Source organism: Alexandromys fortis, unplaced genomic scaffold, assembly GCF_014885135.2.
Source record: "Alexandromys fortis isolate MF-2015 unplaced genomic scaffold, M_Fortis_MF-2015_v1.1 scaffold_181, whole genome shotgun sequence".
NCBI lineage: Eukaryota > Metazoa > Chordata > Mammalia > Rodentia > Cricetidae > Alexandromys > Alexandromys fortis.
The window spans coordinates 997,361-1,011,088 of record NW_026068069.1 but is presented as its reverse complement, the minus strand read 5'-3'; the positions used below and the strand labels follow the sequence as shown (position 1 = coordinate 1,011,088).

Here is a 13,728-nt window from a genome sequence, read left to right as displayed (position 1 = left end):
AAGATAAGGAAGGGTTGGCCTGGTCATCCAGCCATTTGCTCACAATCAACACACCAGGGGTGTTTAACATACCTGCCCCAGGTGAATGGGTATTGCCTTCCTGAGCCATTCATCTTCTGCTTCCAGGTTCATGTGCGTATATTGACCCTACCGGTTGTAAACCACAAAGACTTCTATTTTCACTGCCTAAGTATTTGATTATCTTATGTATTTGATTATCTTATTTGCTATCCAGATAGGCTTTCCTCTCTATCCTACATGTTTCCATTTAAACACAAAGGGCAGATTGCTTTCTTAGCCAGCACTCAGGTGTTCCCGACTCCTGCTCTGTGACCTCCACATACGTTGTATTTTAAGCACATCCTATGATGGCCCCTTCTGAAATAAGCGTGCCTGGCTGACCAAAACCTTCCGCTAAGCACTGCTCTATGCCTTGACGCTGCTGGGCCCTCTGAGGAAGGCATGCCTCCATACGCAATGTCTTTTGCTTTCTCTGGACACCCATCACTCAGCTGTTTTTTATAATCCCTCTGCTTCCCAGACCCTAACGGCGTCAACACCTGTCACAAACAGATCCTTGATTTTGTTTCCAATTTTTGTTTTTAAAATTTTTCCCATATATAAGGGTCATTTCTCTTATTAATTATCAGTCTCTCTTTTGAACCTTTTCTGGGGAAGAGGGTCTCTCTGTGGCTTTCTTGAAGTATTGATAGACGAAATTTTTTTTGGTGTATGTATACTCAACTTGGGAAAATAGAATCATATCTCCTAGTATCAGTGGCAGGCAATAGTTATTCAATAGAAAATAGCAAATGTATTTGGTCTTAGTTTTCTGCAGACAAAATAGTTCTAGGAACATGGAAAGATGAGTTTTTCAGCAACTCACACTTCCTTGTGTCAACCGCGTTTGCGAGGTCCTGCACTCACTTTGCTTCGGAAGTTAGGCCACCCTTGCATTGAAATTCAGCTGCTCAGTAACATGAACATATGGGACCAGAACATAAGTCCTTCCATTTTCCTCAATAATTTCATTTTCTTCAATAATTGTTTCATTTTCCAAACTCTTTGGGATATCATTCAAAATTCACCATAAGAAGAATTCACTCACCACTATCTACAATTTGGCCAATTTGCCAGTTTTATTATTTGACATGAGTTTTGGGCACTATCTGCAGCGTAGAATGTAGCAGTTTGATCATTTGCCTCTCAGGAACCTGATCTTTAGAGATGAAGCTCACCTTAAATCAATGGTTTAAGAAAGCAGAGGAAGGCAACAACTCAACTTTTTTAAAAAAAGTATTGCAGTTTTCATTTTGTTCGTTTGTGAATTGCATGCAGGCATATAATGTATTGTGATCAAAATTCATGCCACCTTCCCTTCTCCCCAGTTCCTCCTTTATCCCACCTCCCATTTTTTCCTTCCAATTTCATATATTTTGTTTTAAACTCACGGCATTCACTTAGTGCTGCGAGGTTATACATGGATGTAAGGTCATGTACATGAGTGTAGGGTCAGGTACTGGCAAATGGGCTGTATTTCTAATGAAAAGTACATCTCCCTTCCCAAGTATCCATAGCTCTTCATCTAGGGACGGCACTTCATGAGCATCTCTGCCACCTTTGCTGGGATTTTTGTCTTGCTTGACTTTGTAAACTCATACCTGCTATGAGTTAGCTTATGAAACTGCCCTGCCATGTCCTGAAAACACCTCTTTTCCTGGAACTATCCCTATTGGTTCTCTACGCCTTCTCTTCTTTCTTGATTGTGGAGCCTTGTGGGGATGGCAAGAGTCCTGTGGATTATGCACAAAAGTTGTATAGTTGAATTATATGATAGAGGAATTTTCCACACTGATTTCCATAGTATATGTTTGCAGTTCTTCTAACAGTGAGTAAGTGTTTCTTTTCTACACATCCAATCTAGTGTTTTTGGTCATTTGTTTTTTATGATCTTGGCTATTCTAACTGGAGCAAAATGAAATCTTAAAGTAGTTTTTACTTGAATTTCCCTGATGTTGCAACTCAATCATTAGAGAACTATTGCTTAGTTTTTCTAAGTATTTAACTTTATGTTTTAAGTAAGTACTTCATATATTCTAGACTCTAATTCACTCTTGGATATATTACTGATATACTCAAAATTGGTTATTTCCTAATTTTCTGGCTGCCCCTTCATTTGACTGATTTTGTTCTTTGCTATATAGAAAGTCTTTATTTAATGAGGACACATTTACTAATTGTTAGTCTTAATACTTATGTTTCAAGGCTCCTCTTCAGAAAGTCCTTTCCTGTATCTATCAATTGAAGTGTATTCTCCAATTTCTCCCCTACCAGAAATTATATTGAGATTGTTGGCCCTCTTGCAGTTGAGTTAGGTGGAGTGAAAGATGAGGATTTACATACTTCATTCTACATGTAGTTATCCAGGTGAATCAGAGCCATTTGTTGAAGGCACTGTCTTCCCTCCAATGTGAATTCTTGGCCTCTTTTACGAGTGTCTGTAGGAGTGTAAATTATATCTAGGTAATCAGTTTTATTTCATTGTACAATGCATCTGTTTTGATGCTAACCCCACGATCTTTTGATTGCTACAGTTCTTTAGTATGTCTTTAAATTGGTGATTGTAATACCTTAGCAGCATTTTTGTTCCTTTGGTTTCTTTGTCTATTCTGGGTCTTTTGTGTTTTCATATATATTTTAAGGTTGTGTTTTTATTATCTGTGAACAATTGCATTAGAATTTTAATGGGGAATTACTGAATCTATTGACTATCTTTGGTAGGGTGGCCATTGTCACATTATTGATCCTATTAATTCATGATGTATTTTTCTGGCATACACCTCAATTTCTTTCCTTATAGTCCCAAACTATTCATTTTATAGGTCTTTCACTTCCACGGTTAGATTTAATGCAAGATATTGTTTGAGGTATGTAGAAGGCTGCCTGTTTTGTGTGTAATTTTTCATCCTGCTGCTTTTTCTGAGCATGTTTATCAACTGTAGGAGTTTTAGGAGTTAGTGTAATGCTGACTTTGTAAAAAGAATTTGGAAGCAGCCTTTACTCTTCTATTTTATGGAACAGTCTGAGAAACATCAGCTTCAGTTCTTCCTCAAAGGTCTGTTAGAACTCTGCAATAAATCCACCTACGCCTGGGCTGGTTTGGGTTTGAAGGATTTTTATTGCAGACTCAACCTTGCTATTCATGATGGATTTATTTAAATATTTATGTCTTCCTGGATTACTTCGGCATGGCAGAAGCATTAGGAAACTCCTCCTCCATTTCTTTAGACTTTCCAGTTTTGTGGAATTGAAGTTTTGTAAGTGTGTTCTTCTCAACCTCCGGATTTCAGTGGTGTCTATTGTAATATCTCCTTTCTAACCTCTAATTTTATAAACTTGGGTCTTCTTTCTTTTTGCTAATCTTGCTAACCTTTTGTCAGACTTATTTATCCATTCAAAGAACCAGATCTTCCTTTAATTGTTTTTTTTTTTCAATTGTATTTTATTAATTTCTGCTTTGATCTTGATTATTTCTCCCTGCTTACTATTTGGGGTATTTTGATTTTGTTTTTCCAAGGCTGTAGAGGACATGGCTTAGTTGTTTATTTCAATGTTGATGTAAGCACTTTCCTCTTAGGACTGCCTTCCTTATACCCTGTTGATTTAAATATGTTGCATTTTCATAGTTTATTCTACTCTAGTTAAGTTTTAACTTTCTCTTTTTATTTTTTGATTAATCCAACAGTGTTGTTAAATTTCCATGACTGTATATTTTTCGTGATTTTTATTACATTTACTATATCTACTTTTACTTTACTGAGATTAAATGAGATATAAATAATTATTTGTTCCCTATATTTGTTGAGAGATGGTTTATTGTTATGTTCCACTCTATGCTCCGTTTTGTTGAAGGTTCCATGAGCTACTGAGATAAACATTATTCTCTAGTGTTTGCACAGAATGTTTTGTCTGTTAGATCCATTTAATCTGCAATGTCACTCACCTCTACTGCTTTTTTGCACACCTCCCCACCCCAGATTGTAGGCAGAGACCGCTTGTTCCTTACCGGCTTCCCAGACTCAAAATAATCACACAGAAACTACATTAATTATAACACTGCTTGACCTACTAGCTCACGCTTCTATTGAACTAACTCTTACATTTTAAATTTACCCATTCCTATTATTTTGTATTTTACCACAAGGCTTGTGGTTGTGTATCTCCTTCTGCAGTCACATGGTGTCTCTTTGACTCCACCTACTCTCTCTCTCTCTCTCTCTCTCTCTCTCTATATANTAAATTAGGAGTCATTTTATTGATACTTGTTTTTACACCAGTAGTGTTGGCTTTTACCATAGATCTCTGCGCTATTTAGTCTCTGGTTCTTAATTACCCAAACAAAGTATAACTTGCTTAGCCTTCTCATAGTATATAGTATAGACCTTAAGTTAAATCACACATTGGTCTGCTACTCTGGCAAGTTCTGTGGCACCATTGTTCTAGCATCTTTTGTATGTAGGACAGATTGTAGGTCAGAAGTTTTGTGGCTGTGTTGGCACTTAAATTTCTCCCTTGAAAGTACCTGCGGAGTACCTTCCCATAACAAAGACACTAGTATATAGGGAAAAAGGCTCCATATAGGCCCCAGTTCTACTTCTCTATACAGTGGGTTGTATGGTTGTTGTCTTTGGCAACAGAGCCCCACTGCCAGTTTGTGGAGAGCAACCTTTTATCTTTTTTTTTTTAAGATTTATTTATTTATTGTGTATATAGTAGTCTGCCTACATTCATGCTTGCAGGCCAGAAGAGGGCACCAGATCTCATTACAGATGGTTGTGAGCCACCATGTGGTTGCTGGGAATTGAACTCAGGACCTTTAGATAAGCAGGCAGTACGCTTAACAGCTGAGCCATCTCTCCAGCTCCGCAACCTTTTATCTTTTCAATAATCTGGGTTGTCTGTGATTTCCATGAAATCCTTTGGCCAGCAACTCAATTGAACCTAACCCAGTCCATCTACTTGAAGCCTCATTTGGTGAAATGAAATGGCCAATTGAGGCTCAGTGTTCCTATTATAAGGATCACCTCCAAATACTTTAGGAAGTTTCCATTGCTCTCAGTTTCCACATTACCCCTCAAACGCCCCTCAATTCTAGCTGTCTCACCCCACATTCTCTCTCTCTACCCTATTTCCCCTTCCCCTTCCCACCAAATCTTCCCATTCCTATCCTCACTTACCCCCAGTCCACCCCTGAAATCTATTCTATTTGTCCCTCTCAGGGAGATTCATAAATACTCCTAGACCTCTCCTCTTTACCTTACCTGTTTGAGTCTACAGATTATAGCTTGATTATCATTTACTTAATGGTTATATACAGTTATAAGTGAGTGCATACTATATTCATCTTCCTGGGTCTGGGTTACCTCACTCAGAATTAAATTTTTTTCTAGTTGCGTTCATTTGGCTGAAAACTTCATGATGTCATTTTTTAAGCAGATGCATAATACTCCATTGTACACATGTGCCACATTTTCTGTACCCATCCTTTAGTTGAGGGACATCTAGGTTGTTTCCAGTTCCTAGGTATTATGAGTAACGCTGCAGTGATCATAGCTGAGTAAGTGTCTTCACGGCAGGCCAGAGTATATTTTAGGTATGTACTCAAGAGTGATATAACTGGGTTTAAGGTAGACAAATTCAGTCCCAGTTTTGGAGGGAACTCCAATATTGATTTCCATAGTGGCTGTACAAATGTGCACTTCCACCAGCAATAGAGGAGTGGTCCCCTTTTTCCACATCCTCACCAGCATGAGCCTTCACTTGGGTTATTAAACTTAGCCATTCTGACAGGTGTAATATGGAATCTCTAATTACTTTCGATTTGCATTTATACGATGGCTAAGAATGTCGAACATTTCTTTTTCTTTCTTTCCTTTTTTCTTTTGGTTTTTCAAGACAGGGTTTCCCTGTGTAACAGCCCTAGCTTTCCTGGAACTAGCTCTTATAGACCAGACTGACCTCGAACTCACAGGGATTCACCTGCCTCTGCCTCCCGAGTGCTGGTATTAAAGGTTGAACATATTTTTTTAAGTGTTTCTCAGCCATTTGAGTTTCTTATATTGAGAATTTTGTTTTTATCTGCACCCCAGTTTTGGATTGAATTATTTGTTTTGTTGATACCTAGTTTCTCTCTGATAACCTGTATATTTTGAAATGAATACTGATAATAGCATTGTTATTCAAAGTTTTTATTAAAAATTATATATTGGTTCCTTCCATTTTGCTGATTTTATAGTGTTTATTTTCTTTAGACTTTCTTTATCATTTAACTAATATTATCTTTTCACTATCATCTCTTGGACATCTTTATTTCTTTCTTCTGTCCAAAGATTTCCTTCCAGTTTCTAGGGTAGTATGGGATTTATTTCCCATATTTTAACATTATTTCAACCTGCCTTTACCATAGAATGCTTTTCTTAATTCTTTGTTTATGTTGGATAGTATGGCCACAGTAGTCTGTGTTGGAATCTGGAATCTTTAAGAACTTGAAAAATAATGGTCCAAGTCCCTTCAGTTTCTTAAAATCTTCAATGAAAACTATGTTTTGACTCTGTTGAGTCAGCCTTGATCTGTGACTTGACCTTTCTTTGGTCTGTACTTTCAGTGCTTTGATTATTATGACATGTAGATTCTTTTCTGGTCCTGTCTCTTTGGTGTTCAGTGTGCTTCTTGGATTTGATAAGCATCTCTTTCCTTAGACTGGGAAATTTTCTCCTATGATTTTGTTGGAAAAAGTCTTTGGACCTTTGACCAGGGTTTTATCTCTCCTATAGATGATAGATAGATAGATAGATAGATAGATAGATAGATAGATAGATTTATAGATAGATAGATTTCTTTAGTGTCCCATAGTTAGTACATGCTATGTTCCTGAATGTTTTTCGATTTAACATTTTTCTTTGATTGAGTGATCTAATTCCTTTACCTTGTCTTCAAACCCCAATATTCCCTTTTCCATATGATCCATTCTATTGGTAAAGTTTTCTTCTGAGTTTTTATTTGGCTTACTGAAATTTTCATTTAAAGTTATCTTTGACTTGGGTTTTAGTCATAATCTCTATCCATTTATTAAAATGCATTTCACATATTGCATTATTTTCTTTCTTTCATTCACTATTTTTATTTTTATGGTCTTCATTCTGACATTTATTCATATCCTCTTTGCATCTCTGAATATATCCCCAACTGCTATTTTAAAATCATGTCTTCTGTACCATGTCAGTTCCTTTCCTCAGAAAATATTAATATTAGACTACTAAGTTTTGGAGGGAATATACTTTCTTGGGTGTTTGTTTTTGTGGTTTTGTTATGGGGCCAAGGTACCTGAAGTTACATCATTGATAACATATTTTGTTATGGATATCTGTTCCAACATTGGTAGAGTGGACATTTAAATCTCAGTTTGCTGTTATTCAGACTTGTCAGAGTTTAGACTGCCTGGTTGATACTTAATTTTCAGTCTTTGGACCACTCAGTGTTGGTGTGCATCGGAGTATCAGATGTGGTTCTAAGCTAGCTGTAGTTGGTGTAACTTATGAGTACAGGAGCCAACCTTACATGGAATCGTCAGGAGCTCACTGAGGAGTCCCAGAAATGTGCAGAAGGCTCACAGTCACAGGTTTCAACTGGTGGTCCACAGGTAGCAGGGGCTAGGTGTGTGTGTGTGTGTGTGTGTGTGTGTGTGTGTGTGTGTGTCAGGGGTGGGGATTTACCTGCAGAAGCAGTATGAAACTCACGACTGGTCCCCAGGTGCTGGAAAAGTGGCAGCAGGGTGGAGGGTCACTATTTGAGGGAGGTCCATAGGACCCCAGGCCTCAGGCAGTGTTGTGGAGGCTGCTACCTGGGGGCAGTGCACAGAACTGCGTGTGGTCCTTTACAGACAGGGCTGCAGGCCCAGCAGAATACTTCAACTCTTGATAAATGCCCCTTCTTTTCTTGCAGAAAGCTGGTTGTGATGGTTTACTGGGGTCTCTTGCCAGGGAAGATCATTGTGGCGTATGCAACGGCAATGGAAAATCATGCAAAGTCATTAAAGGTGACTTTAATCACACCAGAGGGGCAGGTAACTGTTTTTAATATTAATAAACTGTAGTGTTTTGTGGGAAAAAATAGATTAAATTTGATTTAGAGATCGCAGTTTTCATTCTACTGAAGGCATTTTCAGTGATTTTTGTGATGACATACAATTATCTATGGAATGAGCCAGAAACTTGAACGCGCTTTTTTCTCAATAATGAAAACATGAAGTCATGTGTTGTGAATTCTGGAAGTCAGAGCAGGAAGAAAGTAATCTAATTTGCATCAGCTTATGTTACCAGGCTTCTGGAATGCTTATTAAACAATGAAAAGCATGCCTAACAAAAATTGAGATCTGCAACAGCTTGAAGCAACCATTGAGAATATTAGTATGCAGGCTTTCAGCTTTCCTTTCCCTTGTTGATAATGCTGTTGCTAAATTTGAAGGGGAATATTTTTAAAGCTGAAATTTGAAACAGTAGTGGTGGAATTCAGGATAGGGTGTACAGACATGGGGAAAATAACAAATACATTATAGTAAGAGCCCTACTGTCTTCATTTTTATAATTTATTTTATTTTTTAAAAGGAAACAAACTTTCTTTTTTATTTTATGTACCAATCTCAGTTTCCACTCCCTCTCCTCCTATCTCTCTACCCACTCCCAACCCTCTGCACTGTCTTCTTTGCTCATCTGTAAACGGGAGATGGGAGGGTGAAATGGATATAAAGGTTCTAAGGAGAGTGGGAGAGAGAGTTAAAGTTCCTCACCACAGAAAGTGACAGGATCTCCACTGAATTGTAATAGCCCCCAAATATTGTGTACACACACACACATAAGATTCATATATATGTATATAAACACACATCTATATGTATAAACACATAGATACACACTTATATACATACACGTATGAGTAAACGCACATACATCACTACATATCAACTTCTCCAGCTTTCTGGGTAAAGCGCATATTTTCTGGGCTTCATCAACTCCTTTCCTGGGCAGGTTATCAATTGGGCCAGCATTAATGACAATTTTCATTTTAAAAGATGCATTTTATTATTTATTTAGGTGTATGTATGAATCTTAGTGTAACTTTTGCGTGTGTCATGTGTGCGAGGATGTCTACAGAGGCTAGAAGAGGGTGTTTGACTGCCTGGAGCTGGAGAGTTATAGGCAGTTGGGAGGTCTGGAAAGGATGCTGGGATCCAGGCTTGGATCCTTTGAAAGACCAAGCAAGTGCTTTTACGTTCTGAATCATACCTCCAGCCTCTATTCGTGATTATTTTCACCGCCATCATTTACGTGCTTGCATTAACCTTTAGCTTAAGTTCTCTAGTTAAAAATAAATTCTGATGACAAAATGTAAATTAGTTATATTGTGAAGAACAATCAATTTATGTTGGACAATCAAGGAGAACTGGAGTCTTTCCAAGTGAGTGAGTCATTTTGGAAGGCAAAACAGATGGACCTTTGTGAGGTGAAATGTGGGTTGTTTGTTTTGCTTCGCCCTAACAGGATTAAGATAAGCAATGGAATCTTCTAGCGCCCATTTAGGAGAGACAAGATACACTTAGCTGAAATAGAGTCTCTATCCTTCAGTTAAAAAATGTTAATGTAATAATCTGCCAACCCTTCCCACAGTTGTGACAAGAGAAGTCTTTATAATACAGAAGTACAGCCATGATCTGAAAGGCCAAGGACATATCACACAGTTCTTAAAGAACATTGACACAGTTGGTACTCGTGTGACCCGTGCTCTGGGGAATGCAGATGCACACGGAGTTTGGAGCTCTTTATTTGGTGGCAATAATGCTTCAGTTTCCCCCAAAAATCCCGAAATACCACTGAAAGTTCTGTGTCACTTTTCATTCTGAATGCTTTCTTGATTTCTCTAGAGACTCCTTTATCCCTACAGTTAATGGACTTTCTAGAATTTCTTAAGGGATTTTCAGGCTTTTCACCCAGTTGGCCATGCACACTGTAGATACTGTGTCAGTAGCAAGTGTGCTGATGCACACGGGTGTGTCTAGTCCCCTTGCTCTATATGGTGTTTGGTATATCATTTCCTTTGGAGATAGAAAGGAAACTTGAGAGCTATTATTTTCCTTTACTGTGCTTATTGTATCTTTCGTGGTGACTATACTTTTCGTGGTAAGCCTAGCCTAGAATAGCTTCTTACAGGAATGTATGGTAGCTTGTGTATTTGTCCTGTTGAGAAGTGATGTGCATGCACCTGGTAAACAATAGGAAGAAGATGGATGTCAAATGTGTGATTCTTCTTTGTATGAGAAAATGTGTTCTTGCTGCTTTTTTACCCACTGTTTTGGCTCTTTGGGAGCCCCCCTCCCAGCTCCCAAATAAATAATGCCTAGCCTTAACTTGACTTCTTTCTAGCCAGTTTTTCTTAAATTATCCCTTCTACCTTTAGCCTCTGCGCTTTGACCTTTCTTTATTTCCATATATCTTTTCTTTCCTTCTTAGTCTGTGGTTGGATTTGTTGCTGGATAACTGGCCTCTGGGGTACTCCTCTTTCTCATGCTCCTTGATTCTCCTTCCCAGATTTCTCCTTCTATTTATTCTGTCTGCATACCAGCTCCACCTATCCTTTCTTCTGCCTCACTATTAGCTATTCAGCTCTTTATTGGACCAAGCAGAAGTGTTACACAGGCAAAGTCACCCGGTTTCACGGAGTTAAACAAATGCAACATAAAAGAAAGCTACACATCTTTGCATCATTAAACAAATGTTCCACAACATAAACAAATGTAACCCATCTTAAATTAATATTTCACGACAAAAATGAACATACTGGTTTTAATTATGAAAGTGTGTTCTTAGAGTTTTTAATTGTTTGGTTGATTCCTACAAGGGTTGGGGAGTCATGGTCTCATCTACTTTATTTTATAGTTAGGGACTGTGCATCCTAGCAGGAAATGTGGAATGAGCTAAGACATCGTGAGAGTAGAGTGGAGGCTAAGTAGTTCTTATCTAAAGTTTTGGAGACTTAAAGAGTTCTAAATTTCAGGGTTGTTTATTGTAGTGAATATTTGTATATAAATTACCAGTTGACTTAAACTCTAAACTTTGAAATTTAAATCTTAAACTCAAAAATCTGAAATTCAAAATAAGAATAGTTAAACTTATTGAAATATCATGGTTAAATACTACAGTCTATCTAAAGCAATAATAATGGTGACTAGCATATAGAACCTCTTAAAAATATATTACCTGTGACTCCGCTACCATTGCCATGAAGAATCTGATTACTACTGGCATCTTAGGATGTTGATAAGATTTCAGTCTTGGTGGTACAAATATAAGGCTTCTATGTGTGAACCCCCTGTCCAAAGAATCAAGTTACTAGCTTTAGATTTAGTGACTTCATGTACAACTTCTAAGCTATGTCTTAGCCATTATTGCATTCCCTTTAAAACACATATATTCTCAATTGTGCTCAAATGCCTTATGTACTGAAAATACTCCGCCCATGGCTTTCTATCTTCATATGTCATTATTTTTCAATACATTTCTCCCCCATTCATGGGAATCAGTATAATTAACCAATTCAGTTGAAGATTTTTCCATGCACAGCCCTGATTTTAGAGACTACTTTTTCTCTGATTTGCCATGTAATTCTATTCATGGCTATGTAGGCAGAAACTGCCTGTTTGTTCCTGAAATAACCACACAGAAACTCTATTAATTAAGAGACTGCTTGGCCTATTAGCTTATGCATATTTCTAGCTAGCTCTTACATCTTAAATAAACCCGTTTCTATTAATCTGTGTATCAGCACATGGTTGTGGCCTACCAGTAAGATTCCATCTGGTGTCCAGTGTCTGTCTCCTGCGGTGGCTACATGGGTACTCTCTGACTCTGCCTACTCTCTCTATATATCTTTTCTAGCCTGGATATATTCTGGTAAACCATTGGCCAAAAATAGTTTATTTATTAACCAATGGCAATAAAACATATTCATAGCATACACAGAAGAATCCCACATCATTGTAAAAGTCAAGCAAGAATTGAGATATACTACTTCCATTATGTTCTAATTTTTTAAAAAATCTAAATCCTGAAATTTAATATCTTCTTCATACTTCACTAAATTTATTTGCTGTGGGATTTACAATGATCTGAATGGTGTGGCTGGTGGGCTGTCTGAGGTCTCCTTTTATATTAGAGCTTTAACATTGGTCACCATGGAGAGACACCACTGTCGACCGAGTCATTCCCTTCTTGAGAATAGTTCTTTTCAGGCCTGTGTTCTTAAAGCCTCCATCACCAAGTTCAAATGAACTTGACTCCTTTTCCGCTTTGATTTTCTCTAGGAGCAATTTGACTTATTGCTGCATGTGTAGGTGCATCTCCAAAGGCGCATCAATAATAACCTGACCTTTACTGGAGTTCTGGCTGCTTTAGACCTCATAGTGGGTGTTTATACTGCAGTAGTGTAACATTTGTGAAGTATAAATTGCTGAACTGAGAAAATTCTCACCAAACTAGATCCTTCTCCCTTGATTTCTTTGCGTAAAAGGTGACTGCATTATCCCATGTGTCCATTATTTGTTTCCCGATCAATTATTTTCAATTGATTGAGGAAAAAAAAAGATTACTTTAAGTCAATCTTCAACTTCAGAATTTTTTTTCCATTATAACATCGTCTGCATTTATTTTCTCAGCCTTGATCATTCCTGATGTTTATACATCATCTCTATCTTCATGAATGCATCTCAGTTAATCATGCACGTTGATTCTGCATGAAATGTTTCCAAACCATATTCTATGAAGTCTCTCACTGAGTTTAGCAGATCCAAAGTGACTGTTTATTCCCTTGGATACTTACTGAAACTTTCCATAATAGATTGAGCCATCTCCATCTTCTCTTTCCATCAGATTTAAGTTATCCAAGAGCTGCTAATACCACCACTTACCTCGCACTCTTCTGTTTAAACAGAAAACAAATCCCTTTACTTCCTATACACATCCACCTAAGACAACTTTGAACACTTATCTTTTTGTAGAACGTTCCCTTGACTTGTGTGGATGATGCCGGAGTTTTCAAATATGAGTCACATACACATACTTCTAAAGAATAGCAGTGAATTGCTAAGTAATTTGTGTTCAGAAACGGGGGGGTGACTTTAAAACTCTAGTTTATATTATTGAACAGAGAGTTAGCCAGAATGTTTCCTTTATATTTTAACCTATTTTTATAATTTATTTAAATTATACCTTAACTGTACATCCTACCTTATTTATATGCCAAAATACCCACCAACCTTGAGTCTGTTGTCATTGCTATTTTGTCTGTGTGATGTGATGTCAGTGCTTTCCATTTGGAACTGCAGTAAGTAATTGGATGCTACTGAAAATGGGCAATTCAGTGAGTGATTAGATAAACAGGGTCTTGTAGTGTCTTGTCTCAAAGTCTTGACTATAAAAAGTCACATGCCCAGGACTGGGGAGATGTCTTAGTGGTAAACTGTTCAGCATGAGCACCGGAGTTCAAACCCTTAATCTGTAAGAAAAAGAAAAAGAGAAGGAAAAAAATCCAAGCAGGACCTTGAGTATTTGTAGTCACAGTGCAGGAGAAATAGAGACAGGGCATCCCTGGGGCTTGAAAGCAAACCATTCAGTCTTCCTG

General features: G+C 37.6%; 1 protein-coding gene and 1 long non-coding RNA gene across 2 annotated transcripts in view; one reads left to right on the top strand and one right to left on the bottom strand.

Annotated features, from left to right (window-relative positions):
* Nucleotides 1–13,728, bottom strand: part of LOC126487845 (uncharacterized) — a 182,091-nt gene that overhangs the window by 44,412 nt on the left and 123,951 nt on the right. The gene's annotated exons all lie outside the window — the stretch shown is intronic.
* Adamts19 (ADAM metallopeptidase with thrombospondin type 1 motif 19) overlaps nucleotides 1–13,728 on the top strand; it is a 175,119-nt gene that overhangs the window by 111,336 nt on the left and 50,055 nt on the right. Inside the window, exon 15 of the mRNA XM_050120872.1 lies at nucleotides 8,002–8,122. Coding sequence (XP_049976829.1) covers nucleotides 8,002–8,122 — 121 coding nt within the window. The remainder of the gene's footprint in view (nucleotides 1–8,001; nucleotides 8,123–13,728) is intronic.